We start from the raw sequence: 19,063 nt of genomic DNA on the forward strand, positions 1-19,063 counted from the left end.
GGGGCTCTCAAGAGATATAACATAATTAGGGACTAGGAGATTTCAGTTAAAGTGGCAAATGCTGTAGAAAGCCCAGCTGAGGTGCTGTCCAAGAAGCTAAGCACAATTTAAGGGACTCCTCATTTGAAACATGGACAGCTTCTAAGGCAAAATAAATCTAGTCTAGCTTTTACATCTATAACCGCCAATGGTTACCTCCCCTGTGTGGTGCTGTGTGAAGGTGTTCTACTTGCAAACAGATGCCATGGATTGCTCAGATCTCCAAACTCTGTGGAACTGTGTTAAAACAGGCACAAACCCATGCAATGTGGGGCTTATGTAGCAACTGTGAGAACCCTTTTTAAAAACAAGTTAATCAATTTTCAAACAAGCTGGCCAATGGAAATGCTCAGTACTAAGCCTTATTTCAACAATCTCCAACTCAGATGGGTCCTTTGCTACACTTTTCTGCCACAATGGTGCAGGGGGCCCTCTTAATGTAAGATGGCTTGTTTTAGTGCTCAGATAATGACAAACAGTCTAGATTTGGCAAATCTGAATCTAGCCTATACTAGAAAATACACAAGTACTAGAAAATACAAAGTGCAGGAAAAACAGTCTCAAAAAGTAAACAGCTAAAACAGTGAAACAGCAAAACAGTTGAAATGGCTAAAAACAATTAAAAGTAAGTGGCAATTCAGTAATGCATGTTTAAAAGTGCAGTACAGTGAATAAAAATACTTATTTTTCTGTAACTTTCAAAGGATGCCTTGGATTTCATTTGGATTCGCTCAAGAGATCAGAGACATCACACCAGTCTTAGATTAGTTTCTGTTAACTGAGCCATATGCTTACACAATCAAAACCATAACAACAACAACAAAAACACTTATCTTTATGAATACTGGAAAACCCTTTTGGCACTTTCTTAAACCTCACCCAGATAAGTTTAAATGGTAGGGTTGAAGGAGTGCCACTCCATGAAAAAAAGAATTAACTGTACTTTATCGTTCTGATTAATGATCTGTCTTCAAGCAATAATAGTTCTTTACAGAAATCATGCAGCTGACAAAACAATTCTATTCTCAAACCAATAATTTGGAGAGAGGATTATTATAGTAAAATTATACCCAGTAATATCTTATTATACCAGAACAGTTTGTCTTCTACACACTCGCAATGCAACAACCACATTCTGCTTTTTTTGAACACATTTTATACAATGACTCAAATATAGTAAAAGTTTATCAAAACCTGCATTGCTAAGTTAACATTTGTGTATTTCTGATATATGTAACCAAGTTGCTTTTATCATTTATCCAAGCAAGTTCCATTAATTTGTGAAACATGATGCTAAATTGTTTAAATAATATGCGAGGCATATATAATTAGAAATAATCAGATTTTTGGATGATAGTAAGTATGTATATGCGTATTGCAAGCACTGTTTTATGACAGAAAAGAGAATTATCTTCTTCGTCTTTTCGGTTAGGGGTCACCACAGCAGAACTCTGGTCCGCTAATGATTGGCAGTTGATTTTTATGGTGCTGAGTTGCCAGCCCAATACCCAACCTTCAGTGAAGGGATGCCCATTCACACATCTTTCGGAGGCCACTCGACTGTGGGGAGGACATGCAGACTCCACACAGAAGGCACTCCAGCTGAGAATCGAACAGGAGAACCTCTTGCTGTGAGGCAACAACGCTACCTCTGTACCATTGCGGCTTCCCCATAGAAAAGAGCATTATACAATATTTTATTTCTAATAGCATATAAAGTAAAATTCACTGTTATGTTAATAAAAAAACATGGCCATTATGCAGTAATAGTGTCGAGCACCGCGCTGTATTTTATGTAAAACAAAAATTTTAACATTCTGGGTGGAAATTCCAACCCACTTCTTTGGCAAATATCTAAGCAAAACCATCTTCTTCTCATTTATGGTGTATACACTTGTAATATAAATACAAAAATACAAACTAAATCTTAAAAAGAGTTTACAGTGAAGGGGATGCTATTTAACTGGTCAGTGTGGTGCTTAAAGTAGGTATTACTCAAGTTGGGCTAGGAATAATATAATTAAATATTGCTCCTGAAAACAAAGAGTAGATCTTGACATGTGTCATTTAATGTTTAAGTAGGTTAAGGAGATTTTGCTTGAAGTGGTGTAATTTGCAAAGCAATAGTTTCATTAAAACATTAATGCCAACCATTTTAAATGTAAGTTATAAAAACATTATCAGTGATATAGTCATGTGAGTCACATGTGAAATACATGTTGTAGTCAGGCAAGAAGATTCTATTGACATTCGCCAGCTGACTTATCAAAAGCAACCGGCAAATAATTTAACATACTGCTTTCTTGATTTCTCATGAAAACTTTAGTTGTTGTATCTTCTGTCATGTATGTGTGTGTGTGTGTGTGTGTGTGTGTGTGTGTGTGTGTGTGTGTGTGTGTGTGTGTGTGTGTGTGTGTGTGTGTGTGTGTGTGTGTGTGTGTGTGTGTGTGTGTGTGTGTGTGTGTGTGTGTGTGTGTGTGTGTGTGTGTGTGTGTGTGTGTGTGTGTGTGTGTGTGTGTGTGTGTGTGTGTGTGTGCGTGTGTGTAGTCAGACATGTCGGGCCACTGACGATACATTATACCAGTAAGTTAGAATTACTAGAAGGCAGTAAAACAGTGATGGAAATCAGAAGCCGGATTTGTTCTAACATTTCTTTTTAAATTGGCAACATTTAGGGTAGTGCTGGGGGGGGGGCACACATAGATGGCACATGGGATGGAAAGTGTAAAGTTAGGGTTTAAATGGAAAGGAATGGTGACCAACAGTCTTGTGCACATGTAGTAGGGACAGAATCCAGAGGGTCTATCTTGAATGTTCTAACATTCAAAATTTCGAGTCACAAATGGTCAACACCATATGATCGGATTTTTGAATTTTCAAACGTTGTAACGGAGATCTCTGTACAGAGCAGAATGGGAAGATTTCTCTTTTCTGCACTGTAGTGTGATGTCAGAGTTGGTATATTTAAAGAACTGGGATGTGGGGATGTGCAGGGGGGCTTGCCCCCTGCTTAAAACATTCAGGTAGGTGTTTTGTGTAGTTTATTTTTTTTTTATTAAATATTTGAAATTTTGAAAGTTTGATCATATAGTGTTAAAGATATGACAGTCGAACTTTCAAAGATTCAATTATCTACTATAGACCCAAATCCAGACTGGGTGAAGAAATAATGTGGTACTAACATTACTTCATGTACCCCAGGGAACAGCACTAATAAGGGAAGAGGTACTGTATGTGGAACTTATACTTCTGTGGACCTAAAGAATTCACAACATGCAATCAGTTATCCTTCTGCCTGGGTAGTCTACAAGATGCCTCCTTTTTCCACAAGGGCAATATGCTAATTAATACATGAATAGTTATATAGCATAGTCATTGGCAGGATGATTTTCATAATTCTAACATATCCTAAGTGTTTGGCATTGCTCTTGTGGCCCAGAGGTAATCATTAGTCTCTTTATTTTGTGCATAGCAATTGAATTTGCACTGAAAAGTTAAAAGCCCTTAATTTCCCAACAGCAGTGCTAAAAGCTGTACTGTTGTATTGTTATTCAAGAGAAAAGTTTATCAGTCTCAACCTAGTACAGTGCTGTCTAGAAGCAAAGGCACAACATAGTGAAATCAAATACTAATGAATGATATTATATCAGTAAATGTTAGTCTGATTACATAAACAGTCATTCAATGACAAATGTGTTTTATTTGCAGTTATAGTTTAAACTTTTGGTAGTGATTAGATGCACATGTTAATCAAACCTGACTACTCTGTCCTTATTCATTGCAAACCAAGTTTCAGTTACAAGAACTGTATGGAATATACTTTCTCTGAATATTATAGATTTTGTATTGTAAATGTATTGCTGTTCTGTTTACACCCACAATCTAATACATGATGTTAGGCTACAGTGCTTTAGAGATTAGAATTTTAATTTCTATGTGTGTTGAACCCATGTGGGAGACACTTTAATGCCATATTTATGTTTAATTTTGGTTGACAGAGAACATCTCACTTTGTATGTACACAAACATCTTAATTTGCGATAATTGCATTACAATCTTCAAGCTGTTACACACATGTACAAAGCTTATATCTAAAATTTATACCTGTTGCTGGCACGGTTGTATTTGTAGAGGTTATGCTTGATATTCCTGGTACTGGAGATGCACTGCTGTCTGTTTTCTGGGCAATAGTTGCTGTTGTTGTTGTTGTTGTTGTTGTTGTTGTTGTTTCTATTGTTGTAGGAAACTCTGTAAAACATATTGTTTATTTTTCTTGTGTCTCTATTAAAAATAGCACAGACATTGTATCACACTTTGGAAATAAAAAAACAAAAAAAAAAACAAATATCATGACTCTTAATACTGAAATGAGGTTTAATATTAATTTGTTAGTATTCCAGAACATTTAGAGCAGTATTCAAAATGCGAGTTTCCAGATGCGCGAAACGGTAATCCACAGAGACTGGCATTATGTCTGGATGCAAACAGTCAGCGGATGTCATTCACCCTGACTATGTATTTGCATTGTTTACTATCAAACTGTGGAATTGTGGTTCGTTGTTTAGTCAGTTATGTGAAAATAAATGTCGAAAACAATTATTCAAATTGACAGCAGCAGTAATGTTGATAATTCGCAATTCAATATTATTGACATTTCCCAGGTTACCTTGACTGCCGGTGATGTTTCTACTTGCTTTTTGCAGGGGAAAAGCACCTTGCAACCCCTCACACCCCATGGATATTATATATACAAACTCCAAGATTGCACTGCAGTCAGGAAAATGGTAAATTTCCCAGTCGCTGCTGTAGTGCAATTTCCAATCAGAGCGTCAGCCTCATATGAGAGAATCAACACTTGCATTCGCTAAGGTGGATTTAAACATCTTCAGACTGGTGTTACGGAGGAAAATGTGAACCATACATACGACCGTCCCAGTTTCACGTAACTGCCGTTCAACATTTTGACAGTAAACCATTTGCATAGCTGTGTTATTAAGGCAAAAACATAACAACTTGAAGAAATTCTTTAATTGAAGTGAAGCAGTACATAAGGTGTTATGTATGTCTGCAAATCACTGAAATCCATAGAGATGAATATAAAAGGAAATCATTTGCATACAAAATGTGTAAAGGATACTGAACTTAAGTAAGTTTAACAGCAGTATATTAGTCTGGGATTACTCAAGTTAAGTGATATTTTAAAGTAAGAAAAAGTATTAGAAATATTGCATGTTATTAAGAACAGTTAAAATGAATCAATATTATTGAGTTCACTTCATGAAATGTTTGTTTTATTAATATGAATGGCAATATATGGAAATATTCAATTTACAATACCATAAGTTACTTGTAAATGAAAATTCATTACCAGCAACAGTAGAAATGATTAGTGATCACTGAGATAATTGTATACTTTGGTGCCTTTTAGGCTTCTTCTTCTCCTATTATCCCTAGCTGGTGGCTGGTAGAGTGGTTGACCTCATAGTCGGTACACTGCTGTGGGTGCCGCTGGATTCCAGAATTCCTTGATGAAGCCTTTCCGTGTTGTTTCTTCCATGACAATGTTTCTGGCCTCCTGTAGGTCAAGTCACAAACTGGTCAGATCCGCTTCAACCTACAGTATTTAGACCACATCTTCTTTGGTGCAGATATATGAGCTCTGCAGTTCACGAGTGCTCTCTCCATAATGGTCTGTATGGCAAGCAGTGGATGTCCATTCTGCACACGTGTCCAAACCTGTGCAGTCACCTGTTCTGGATCTGTTTGCTGATTTGTTGGCTGCTGATCATATCTGGTCCACATGCTCTCTTTTCTAATGTGGTTATGAAGTGATATCTCCAAGATTTGGCACAGGTATCGCATTTGGAAAACCTCAAATTTGTTCAGGTCTGGCTTGAGGAGGATCCACGTTTCTGATCCATAAAGGAGAATTGCCAAGATCAGTGCCCAGAAAAGTAGGATCTTGGTGGTGATAGAGATGTTTCCCCTCTTCCACAGACACCACTTGAATGAGGAAAATGCTGCAGTGGCATGTCCAATCCTGCTATGGACTTTGGCTGTTGATGACACCTTCTTCTCCTGGACCAGCAAACCCAAACACTTAAATTCTTGTATTTGTCCAATCTGAACTCCCCTGAGGTGGACAGTGGCTTGTGACCTGTCAGTTGCCATCACTTTGGTCTTGTTTATGTTTATCCATAGGCCATATTATTGGGAGATACAGGTGATATTGTAGAGGATATCTGTGGCCTCAACATCACTGTATGCAAAATAGTACTGTTATCAGTGAATAAAAGGTCATTCATAGAATGAGCTTCACCATACTTGACTTTGCTCCTGCCCTCAAATACTATGTTGAACAGCAGTGGAGAGACCACATCCCCTTGATGGACCCCAGCCTCGATGGTAAGCTCTTCAGACAGTTTGTTCTGAATGCACACCATGCAGAATGAACCATTGTGTGACATTTGAAGGAGTCTGATGATTTTCTTCAGGAAATACTCGGTCTCCAATGTTATCCACAGGGCAATCCAGTGGATACAGTCAAATTCACACTAGAAATCAATAAAGATGATATATGTACATTGTCCACACCGGATTCTTTCCTCTATTATCTGATGGATGGTGAAGATTTGATTGCATCATCCTCTGTTTGGTCTGGATCTGGTCTGTTCTTCCTTGCTGGTTTGCAAGTGGCGTTTCTGCAGCCTGGATTGTAAGATCTTCATAAAGACTTTTCCAGTGATGGAATGCAGACTAATCTTGTTTCCTCCTTCTTGTGGATGGATATGATGATGGCCTTCTTCCATGTGGATAGTATCTGGCCCATAACCCATATCAGCTTGATCAGTGAGTGGAGTCAGTGGAGCAGGATATTGTCAACAGCCTTGATTGCTTCTTCAGTGACCTGATCTCTTTCTCAGTGTTCTGATAGCTAATTTCACCTCTTCAACTGTTGGCTTTGCATCAGGCATTGGGGCCTCAGGGAGATCAATGGGTGGCAGATCAACCATTGGTCATGGTTTTAAAGCTTTCAAAAGAATTCCCTCCAACATTTCAGGCATTCACGCAGTGAGCACACAAATGTCTCATTCACTTTTATGATGTTGTCACTGGTAGATTTGGTCTTCACACTCATTTGCGGGTGCTGTACTGGGTGCAGTACTCATGCCTGGATGCTGCCTCCTCAAAGTAGGCTACCACCTGGTTCCAATACACTTCCCTTTCTGTTTTCAGCCTCTGGCAAATTTCTTGAGTGAGCTGCCAGTATCATTCACAGTTGACCAACTTCAGCTGCTTTTGTTGAGATATAAGATTCAGGCACTCATCACATACCCATGGCTGCGATCAGTGGTGGATCATTGGGCATAACAATTTGATGCATTCCATGATGGAGTTTGATATCTGCTTTTCTGCCTCATCCATGTCCTCCATTTGGTTCAATGCTGCAAACCAGTTTGACATTGTGATCTGGAATTCCTGTTTGTGAGCAGGGCCATCATTTCTTCAAGTCCAGCCTGGCTGGCTGAGGTGACTTCTGCTTTGCATGCTGTAATTAAGGCTGCACTATGATATGGATAAGGTAATGATCGGAGCAAAAGTCAGGTCCTTGCCTAAGATGGATACCTTTCAGCGATGATCAGAAGCGAGAATTGACGAGGGTGTGGTCTAATATGGCAGAGTCCTTGCTGGATGTGTTTTGCCATGAGAGATGCACTTATATCATGAAACAGGAAGCAGTGCATGCTCCAACCAAGACTGGACTAGCTGGTCAACAGGAGAAGGTCAACAACTGCAACACACAGCCATCCAAAATACCAACCATCACAGCCCACACATAGAAATACAAACCATACACTCACCTTCACAGAGGCTCTCAAGAAAAATTTACCCAAACAACAGATACCCCCCCAGACAGAAATGCACTCAACCACCACAACACAACAGCAACCCCAGAACACATAGCTCACCAACACAGGGTGCCCTCAACCTAAGTCCTTAAGGCAAAACACTTTGCCCAATGTACTAATCATAGGAGACTCAATTGTGAGGCACATTAATTTCCCACTCACTAGGGTGAGCAAGGAAAAGGTGACAGTCAGTTGTCTATCAGATGCCATGATCCGCCACATAACACATGCACTCAGGTCACTCCACAACAAGTACAAATATGACTCAGTCTTTTTCCATGTGGGTGTGAATGACCTGAGACATACCTCCCTGGACTACATGAAAAGAGATGTGATAGAACTCTTGGATTATGTGACCTAGGCAGGTATGACCCTAGCCCTGAGCAGTATTCTATCGTCACCCAGAATGATACCACAGTATGAGCAGAAAATGATTGACTTCAACAACTGGCTAAGTTCCTGGTGACATTCAAATGGGGATCCAGTATCTATCTGCCTGGGACGACATGATCGACAGACCTCGATGCTTTGCCAGAGATGGCCTACATCTGTCATCCCTGGGATTCCGGGTACTGGCTAAGGTTCTTGCCACCCCAATAGTGCCTTTTTAAGGCAGTGTTCCAAAGAACAAAATTCCACCAGAACAGCTTCAAACCAGTGCAATCTGAGGGTCATGCTGCTCAAAGTTAGAAGTCTAAATCTCAAGATGGACTCGCTCAAAGCTCTCCTCAAAATGGAGAATGCTGACATCTGTACTGTAACGGAGACCTGGTTTAAAGAGGCAGAAATTACCCCAGTGTTCCCAGGTTACAACTCATTCTATACCTTTCAGCACCAGAATATGTGCAGAAGCTCCAAAGGCAGTGGTGTCTCTATATTCTTAAATGATACGCACACCTATAGACTGGTGGCCCAGCATAATGCATCCAAGATACTTCAGATGCAACTAACTAACACTGGGTAAGATGGTGATACAAGTCATAGCCTGCTACAGAGCCCCAAACATGTCCCTAGACTCTCACTCCTAAGCACTCTGGAATCTATCAAGGTCCAACCTAATTCTCTCATACTGGGTGACTTCAACTACCCTTCCACCAACTGGGAAAACTATTCATGTACCAATGTACAGACCCAACACTTTCTGGAATTTATTAGTTTCGATGTCCTGGACCAGCTCATTCTGACCCCCACTAGAGGAAGCAACATCCTCAACCTGGTTATCACCAACATGGGACACCGTTGCTCCACACCTATAGTTAATTCCTCCCAGGTTACATCTGACCACAACCTGATCATCATGGAAATTTCCATCTCACCTACAACCCCCACTAAGGTGACCACCATGAAAAACTTCTGTAAATCTGACTTTCGGCTCCTAAAAACAGAGATGGCTAACCAGAGGTGACTTACTTCTCAGCATCTATGCCAATGAAAAATAGTTACATGACTGCTGAATCATACATCAATGCACTATACGAGACCATACACAAATGCATGCACCTTGCCATACCAAATAGAACTAAGATGCTCTCCTCCAAACAAAAAAAGCCAATCTGGTGGTCCCCAGCCATCAATAAACTCTGCAACAGAAGGAAGAAACTGTTGCAGAAAAAAATGAAGTCACAAGATTGGAAAACCTCCCTCATCAGTCTCAACAAAAAGCTGAGATCCCGTATCAAATCCTCTAAGGCTAACTATGAAGGCAGAATTGTGGCTGACACCAAAGACAACCACAAAGCCTTCTCTAGCTATATCAAAAACCTCCAAGGCAATACCCAGATTTGCTCTGAGTAATTGCACAATGGCATCTCCTGTACTGAGCCAGCAGATATAGCCAATATACTGGTCTACAGATTCAATGCCAGCTTTACTCCCCCAAGGGCCCTATCACGATACAGGAAGAAACCCTGGTACCCACAATTTCTTTGGCACAGGTAAAAGTTGCATTGTCCAAAGCCAAGAATACAGCATCCATGGGACCTGATAATATTCCTGGCTACATCCTACATGACCTACAAAATGAATTGGCACCACATCTGTGTGCCCTGTTCAATCACAGCCTTACCTCAGGCTATGCCCATAATGAATGGCACACTGCTACAGTCATCCTGCTTCATAAAGGGGAAGCAACTGCAAACTGTGTGAACTATCACCCCATTAGCCTGATGAGTCTGGTATGCAAAGCTATGGAGTGAATCATTATGGACCTTCTTAACAAAGATATAGGCAATCTGCAACCTCTTGACCCCACACAGTTTGGCTTTGTCAAGGGGAGATCCTGCCTGCTGAACCTGGTTGACTTTTCTGAGGAATCAACATGGCTGTGGATAACGGTAAGGCAGTGGATACAGCCTATCTCGACCTGCCCAAGGCCCTTGATACCATTCCCCACTCAGGTACCATTGACAAACTCACCAAACTAGGCATCAATCCTTACATCACTAGGTGGATTGCAAATTGGCTCACAGACAGGACCCACAGAGTGAAAGTTACAGATTCCAAGTCAGACTGTTGACCAGTCATGAGTTGAGTCCCACAGGGCTCGGTCCTGGGCTCTCTACTGTTTGGCATCTACTTCTCAGAAATCCAGGCCAACACAAAAGGACTCTGTCTGACCAACTTCACTGATGAATGCAAGCTAGGAGTAATTATCAACTCCCCAAGTGATGCAGGCATCCTACAAAAGGGCAACTCTGAGACCAATGACTGGTGTCAGAACCATGGCCTGAAGCTTAACACCAAAAAATGCGTTATCATCCCCTTTGGAAAAAACTCAGTTACCATGAATTATCACATTGATGGGAGCCCACTGAACACTGAAGAGGCCATATGAGATATGGGCACCCAAGTTGACAGCCACCTCACCTTCGATCAACACATTCCCATTGCAGTCAGAAAGTCCTTCTGTGTGGCACATCTTATAACCAAAGGTTTCACATCCAGGAAAAAAGAGATCATCATCCCTCTCTACTCATCCCTCATTAGACCAGTCATCACATATAATGCCCCATTTGGCATGTACCTGACATACACATACAACAGCTAGACAGGCCACAAAAGTACCTCACAGAAAGGATCCTAGGCCTTAAACACATGTCTACTTTACATGGTCAACATTTCATAAAGTCAAAGACCATATGGCCGAACCCATATGATCGACTTTTGAAATGTCATACATGTAAAAGAAAAACACAGCAATCACTTATCTTCACATTGCTAGCAGGGGGCAAGCCCCTCTGCACCTCCTGCTCCACCCCCGCACCCCCCAGAACTTAAATATACCAACTCCGAGATCGCACTACAGTACAGAACATGGAAATCTTTCCATTCCCCACTGTACGGAGATGCCCATTTTGCATGGTCGACATTTCAAAAGTCGATCATATGGTCTAGGCCATATGGTCTTCAACTTTATGAAATGTTGACCATGTGAAGGGAAACCCTTAAACACATATCCTACAAGAACAGACTCGAAATTCAGCTGTTCTCAGTCTCTTATCATCTACTTAGAGGTGATCCCTGCTTGACTTACAAAGCCATGTCCGACCCAGCCCTACTTGAAATGCTACACCTAAAGAAATCCCAATCCCCCCATGCCACATACTCCAGAGATCACAATCTCATTACCACAATTAACAGAACAAGCTGGAGGGCCAGGTTCATCTCCCAAAGGCTGCCCATACTCTGGAATAAACTTCCCATTCATGTCAAACAGAGCACCTTGCTGGACCTCTTTAAGAGAAATCTTGACAAGCGAGTGGGTAACAGAAAGTTCACCCAGGGATCACTCTACTTAGCCTACTGAATAGGGGCACTGTGAACTAACATCAGGTGGGACTGTGCCTGGGCAATTTTTTTGGGCAGGCTTGTAAAGGCTCCAGGGTCTTTAGTCTAGTAAACACCTATGAACCTATGAACCTATGTGAGCTGTTGTTTGCATTGATGGTGGAAATTACTATTTCCCAAAATGAGATTGTTTGATGTAGCAAAGGACAGAAGGCGCAGACAATTATCATTCATGTTCCCATGGCCAAATCTACCCATTGTTCGTTCCCAAACTGACCTGTCCTCACCGATGTGGGCATTGAAGTCTCCAGCCAAGATGATCATCTTGGTCTGTGGGATCAAATCCGGTATGTATTGGAGCTGGTTGTAGAAGTCCACCTTGGCTTAGTCCTGACTTATCTTAGCTGGTGCATTGATGGACAGAATGTGAATCTTGATGTTACCATTGTTGGTGAGTGCTGCCAGATGGTCCAGTATTGGTTGAAAAGTAATTATACTTCTTGCTGCTCAGCTAGCCACCGTAGAGCCAACACCAGCTTCTTGCTTCTTGCCATCAGGGTAGTACAGGGTCATCATTTCCTCAGCTGTAAGTGGTTGGATGGTCAATGTTCTAGATACAGTGAGGTGTAACTCTGACACTGCACTGATCAAGATTTTGCATTTCTTGAGTTTCTTTGCTATGATTTCCTCTTGGCCAACGTGGTAGCTGGTTTGAAAGTTCCAAGTGGTGATGCAGGTTTTCAATTTCAGTGTAATGAATTTCCTTTGGCCCATAGCCCTCTTCTCACCAGCACCCTGGGTCCTCAGTGTTGCCACATCAGTAGTTCTGGATGCAGTACTATGAGCAAATAAGTTTGATCAAATTTCAGCATGGTTTCTTGCCTGTTTTCCCTGCTTTCCCAGTTGTGGTCACCATGGCTGGGTGACCACCCTCCTCCTTTTGCAGTCAAGCCTGCGACCATCCTTGGCAGAGTGTAGTACTTTGCTGTAGCAGCTACTTGTTGCATTCATAGCAAGTAGTTTTTTTTTTTTTTATTTGGTGTCTTTTAGTGATTGTGCACATATGGTAGAAATGCAGTGATTGAAATACTGAAGTGGTAATGATGTTATGTTGGCTGCACATGTGTCATTACTGGGAGATTCCTGATTGTCACTAACAGTATTATGCTCTGGGCAAATGACAGTATTATGGTAGGGGCAAATGAAAGAAAAGATGTGTTACTAAAATGCTTTATTTGCTATTGCCAAAGTATTGATGATTGTTCAAACATTACTTCAGCACAGTTTTACTTGGCTGACCTCTGTATGTGTAATATCATTAGGGGGGTTGTGTCACATAACTTTTTCCCCCAAGGCTGGCAAGTCTTATTTTACTGATGATAATTATCTGTTTCTGTGTATGACTGTGGGACTAGGGCAGAGAAAGGACAACTTAACATTATTTTCTCAGGGTCAGTAAGTATCTCTGCAGACTGCAAAGTAGATATGATACATGTGGCTATGTGTTTATCAAAGAATGTGTAGATGGAATGAAAATTTGACAGTAAATTGCAACTAGGCTTCATTAGCATACACCACTTTAATAAATCTCATTACAGTTAATTTGCTTACACTTGATTGTGGCCTGTCAAGTTAACGTAAATGGCCTCTATGAATTGCAGCCAGCTACACACATTCACAGATAGCACAGACAGTGAAATGCATTTGTGCAATTACTATGAAGACTGGCCTTAGACTGCATGTAATACACTTCAAGCAAATCTGTTTGAATTAGCCAGCAAAATGAATCAATCATGATGTAATTAACCAGGCTGGCACTCCAAAACCAGCCATGAATAAGTGGTCATAGTATGATTTTCTTTGTCTGCAGATAGAAATTCAATTTTTATAGCAGCTAAAAAATAGAAATGTCCTTTTTAGTCAGCTCCCCTTAAATATTTGTCAAGAATTACAAATGAAATTATTCAAAAAAGGAAACTTGCTAATATCTTTAAATAGCTTGGGTTAAAGGGATAATAACTGGGTTTCAATTTCTGACTGTTTAAAAAATTTAAAGACAAAAACCTCTCTGTCTCTTATGTATCAGCCAAGGAAGTGCTAACTGAACTATCAGCATGTTCTGCCATGAGTCTCTAAATAATTGAGAAGTTCTAGTTCTGGACATCTGTTTAACACATTTGGAATCTTTTGGGGGGGAGGTCGTTATGCTATGGCCACATTTTACATTTATTTTGATTTTTTTCCTTGGATGTTTAATATTCTTTCACTAAAAATGAATGGTTTAAATAATAATATTGAGTGAAATTAGGTAAGTGAGTTAAACATCATTTAGCAGATGGAGTCTGTTTGCAAGAAGTGGATCTTTCTTTAATAAAGCATCAAGTACTTTCATCTGTAAAACTCTTCAAGTATTCATTGCTTAACTTCGCTGATAATTATACTAGAAATGTGGTACATTGTTTTACTTTCCCAGAAATTAAGGTCCTAAACAAGTTTATGGGCAATAATTATTATGCCACAAGATCATATGAGAAACATTATGTTTAAAATTGTCTCAAGAACTTAAATGATACACTGTCATATCTCATCAGTAGCAATATAATTTTGGTGGGAAATTTCAACATTTCTTTTATAGCACACAAGATCTCAAGAAAAGAATGTCTTCAGGAGTTTCTTAGAAACTTACAATTTGATTTTTGAAATTGTTGGAATGATCTATTCAAACAGAAATCAAACAGTAATTTTATACAGAAAGTAAACTGTCTTCAAGTTCATAACCATGAGACTAGTATTAAATAGCAGAGTTTATTTCTTTTTATGGATTTAGTTTAACAAATAGCCTAAATTTTGCTGTTTCAATTAAAATTATAAAACATATAATTTCTAATTTTCATGATATGAAAGTTGCAAGGCTAGACTCAATTCCCTCGTAATTTATTATTTCACCCTCCACTCTTACATTTTGAAGTAACATCCTCTATGCCTTTCTCAAACTATCATATTCATGTGCTTTTGCGAGGCTTTGTAACCTTTACCCCAAAGCCACCTTATCCTGTTTTTTTATATCTTCTCCATGTTTCACATCCTATCGTTACTGTCTCTATATACTAGGACCTTGATCAATCCTGCTTGTAGTAATTGTGTTCTTTCCATGTCTTCATCATGTTATATGTTCTCTAGGCAAACTTTTGAATTTTGTATTTAATTTTGTTCTTTTTTTTTTTTTTTTTTTGCTATTTTATAATATTTCTTTATGAAAACTTTTGAATTTTGTATATCACTTTGTTTTTTGCTGTAACTTTATGTGAATTCCTTTTGTATTTGGAACTTTTCTCCCTGGGCCTCCACTGAAAATGGGCTGCCCTGGCCCAGTGAACTTTCCTGGTAAACAAATGCCGATACCCATAATTCTAACATATCCTAAGTGTTTGGCATTGCTCTTGTGGCCCAGAGGTAATCATTAGTCTCTTTATTTTGTGCATAGCAATTGAATTTGCACTGAAAAGTTAAGTCTTTCATTTCCAAACAGCAGTGCTAAAAGCTGTACTGTTGTATTGTTATTCAAGAGAAAAGGTTATCAGTCTCAACCTAGTACAGTGCTGTCTAGAAGCAAAGGCACAACATAGTGAAATCAAATACTAATGAATGATAGTATATCAGTAAATGCTAGTCTGATTACATAAACAGTCATTCATTGACAGATACGTTTTATTTGCAGTTATAGTTTTAACTTTTGGTGGTGATGAGATAAGAGCACATGTTAATCAAATCTGACTACTCTGTCCTTATGCATTGCAAACCAAGTTTCAGTTATAAGAACTGTATGGAATATACTTTCTTTGAATATTATAGATTTTGTATTGTAAATGTATTGCTGTTCTGCTTACACCCACAATCTAATACATGATGTTAGGCTACAATGCTTTACAGATTAGAATTTTAATTGCAATGTCTGTTGAACTGGGATCCTTACAGATGCTCTACTGCATCTTTCACCGAATCTAAATTTGGTGAGCATACTTGCGTGAAAGTGCTGTTCACTGAAGCAGCACTATCACGTAATTATGCTTGTTGTTCTGGTTGTACTACAATGTGGTAAGGGAAAATTCCCTTTTACCCACTGTAGTACGACCTCGGATTGAGAATATTAAAGTAGAGGGATGTGGGGGGCTTGCCCCCCCCACATCGTTGGGTGCAGGGGGGCTTACCCTCCTGCATTCAAGTAGATTTTGTGGGGTTTTTTTGTTTTACCATATGTTAACGAAAGCGCTTTTTCGATGAAAGCGCTTTCATTAAAGTGTGTTCGGTGGTAATGGAGTCGGGCTTTTGATCTTTCGATCAAAAGTCCTAGATCCGTTGAACCCATGTGGGAGACACTTTAATGTCATATTTATGTTTAATTTTGGTTGACAGAGAACATCTGACTTTGTATGTACACAAAGCATCTTAATTTGTGGTAATTGCATTACAATCTTCAAGCTGTTACACACATGTACAAAGCTTATATCTAAAATTTATACCTGTTGCTGGCATGGTTGTATTTGTAGAGGTTGTTCTTGATATTCCTGGTACTGGAGATGCACTGCTCTCTGTTTTCTGGGCAATAGTTGTTGTTTTTATTGTTGTAGGAGGCTCTGTAAAACATATTGTTTATTTTCCTCAATTGTCTGTCTTAAAAATAGCATTGACATAATATCACACTTTGGAAAGAAAAACACAAAAAAACAAATATCATGACTCTTAATACTGAAATGAGATTTAATATTAATTTGTTAGTATTCCAGAACATTTAGAGCTGTATTCAAAATACTAGTTTCAAGATGCACAAAGCGGTAATCCACAGAGACTGGCATTATGTCTGGATGCAAACATAGTCAGTGGATGTCATTTACCCTATGTATTTGCAGGGTTTACTATCAAACTGTGGAATTGTGGTTTGGCGTTTATTCAGTTATGTGAAAATGGATCTACCTGACTACATCGACAGTTCAGAAGAGCGAAAACAACTTCACCAACGCCAGAAGATCGACAAGTTAGAAGACCGTGAAAACACCGACTGAGAACACTGAGATGGGGAAAGGATGTGTAAGTATGCGGTAGTGAAGTAAGGTAAGTGTGTGATGTTGATGGTCTGTAGGGATAGGGGTGGGATAAGTGAGTTAGGGTTAGGCGTGGGTTAGGCAAGGGTCGGTCTGTAGGGACAGGGGTGGGATAAGTGAGTTAGGGTTAGGTAAGGGTGCAGTAGTGATATTTTTTGGGTTAGGGGCAGTGAGTTAGGTGAGTGTGCGATAGTGATGGACCTTAGGGTTAGGGTTTCGGTTAGGGTTGTCGATAGTTGTGTATGTAAGGGTTAGTGTTGGTTTGTAAGGATTTTGGTGTGCTTGTGTTGTGTATGTGGTTTTTGGACAGGGGATTTGTTTTGTTTGTTGATTGTTGTTGTTATGATGTGTCGAGTGTATGAGGTGTCGTGTTTGTGAACTGTTGATCTTCTGGCGTCGGTGAAGTCGTTTTTGCTCTTCTCAACTTTCGATGTAGTCAGATAGATCCGTGAAAATAGATGTCAAAAATAATTATTCAAAATGACAACAGCAGTAATGTTGATAATTCGCAATTCAATATTATTGACATTACCCAGGTTACCTTGACTTCTGGTGATGTTTCTACTTGCTTTTTGCAGGGGAAAAGTACCCCGCAACCCCTCACACCCCCTGCATATTATATATACAAACTCCAAGATTGCACTACAGTGAGGAAAATGGTAAATGTCCCGATCCACACTGTAGTGCAATCTCCAGTCAGAGCGTCAACCTCATATGAGAGAATGAATACTTGCATTCGCTAAGGTGGATTCCAACATTTTCAGACTGGTGTTACGGAAACTGTGAACCATACATTCGACCATCCCAGTTTCACATAACTGCCGTTCAAAATTTTGGTAGTAAACCATTTGCATAGGTGTGTTATTAAGGCAAAAGCATAACTACTTGAAGAAATTCTTTAATTGAAGTGAAGCAGTACATAAGGTGTTATGTATGTCTGCAAATCACTGAGATTCATAGAGATGAATATAAAAGGACATCATTTGCTTACAAAATGTGTAAAGGATGCTGAACTTAAGTAAGTTTAACAGCAGTATATTAGCCTGGGAATACTCAAGTTAAGTGACATTTTAAAGTAAGAAAAAGTAATAGAAATATTGCAAATTATTAAGTCGAGTTAAAATGAATCAATATTATTGAGTTTACTTCATGAAATGTTTGTTTTATTAATATGAAAGGCAATATATGGAAATATTCCATTTAAAATATCATACGTTCTTAGAAATGATTAGTGATCACTGAGATAATTGTATACTTTGGTGCCTTTTAGGCTTCTTCTTCTTCTTTTATCCCTAGCTGGTGGATGGTAGAGGTGGTTGACCTCATAGTCGGTACACTGCTCTCGGTGCCGCTGGATTCCAGAATTCCTTCATGAAGCCTTTCCATGTTTTTTTCTTCCATGACAATGTTTCTGGTCTCCTTTAGGTCAAGTCACCAACTTCTCAGGTCCTCTTCAACCTAAGTATTTATACCACATCTTCGTTGGTGCCGATGTATGAACTCTGCAGTTCACAAGGTGCTCTCTCCATAATGGTCTGTATGGCAAGTGGTGGATGTCCATTCTGCACACTTGTCCAAACCTGTGCAGCCACCTGTTCTGGATCTGTTTGCTGATTTGCTGGCTGCTGATCACATCTGGTCCACATGCGCTCTTTTCTAATGTGGTTATAAAGTGAGATCTCCAAGATTTGGCACAGACATCGCATTTGGAAAACTTCAAGCTTGTTCAGGTCAAGCTTGAGGAGAATCCACGTTTCTGGTCCATTAAGGAGAATTGCAAAGGTCAGTGCCCAGAAAAGGAGGATCTTGGTGGTGATAGAGATGTGGTACATTGTTTTACTTTCCCAGAAATTAAGGTCCTAAACAAGTTTATGGACAATAAATATTTTGCCCCAATATCATATGAGAAACATTATGTTTAAAATTGTTTCAAGAACTTAAATGATACACTGTCATATCTCATCAGTAGCAATATAATTTTGGTGGGAAATTTCCACATTTCTTTTATAACACAAGCTCTCAAGAAAAGAATGTCTTCAGGAGCTTTTTAGAAACTTACAATTTGATTTTTGGAATTGTTGGAATGATCTATTCAAACAGAAATCAAACAGTAATTGTATACAGAAAGTAAACTGTCTTCAAGTTCATAACCATGAGACTACTATTAAATAGCAGAGTTTATTTCGTTTTATGGATTTAGTTTAACAAATATATAATTTCTAATTTATC

The 19,063-nt window shown here is 39.3% G+C and overlaps 1 protein-coding gene across 1 annotated transcript in view; it reads right to left on the reverse strand.

The window, feature by feature from the left end:
• Nucleotides 1–19,063, reverse strand: part of LOC122801235 (mucin-5AC-like) — a 475,953-nt gene that overhangs the window by 59,650 nt on the left and 397,240 nt on the right. Inside the window, exons 17-18 of the mRNA XM_044070787.1 lie at nt 16,256–16,369; nt 4,144–4,287 (exon numbers count right to left, since the gene is read on the reverse strand). Coding sequence (XP_043926722.1) covers nt 4,144–4,287; nt 16,256–16,369 — 258 coding nt within the window. The remainder of the gene's footprint in view (nt 1–4,143; nt 4,288–16,255; nt 16,370–19,063) is intronic.

The sequence above is a fragment of the Protopterus annectens genome, chromosome 4.part1, assembly GCF_019279795.1.
Source record: "Protopterus annectens isolate FY-2018-M chromosome 4.part1, PAN1.0, whole genome shotgun sequence".
Classification (NCBI taxonomy): Eukaryota; Metazoa; Chordata; order Ceratodontiformes; family Protopteridae; genus Protopterus; species Protopterus annectens.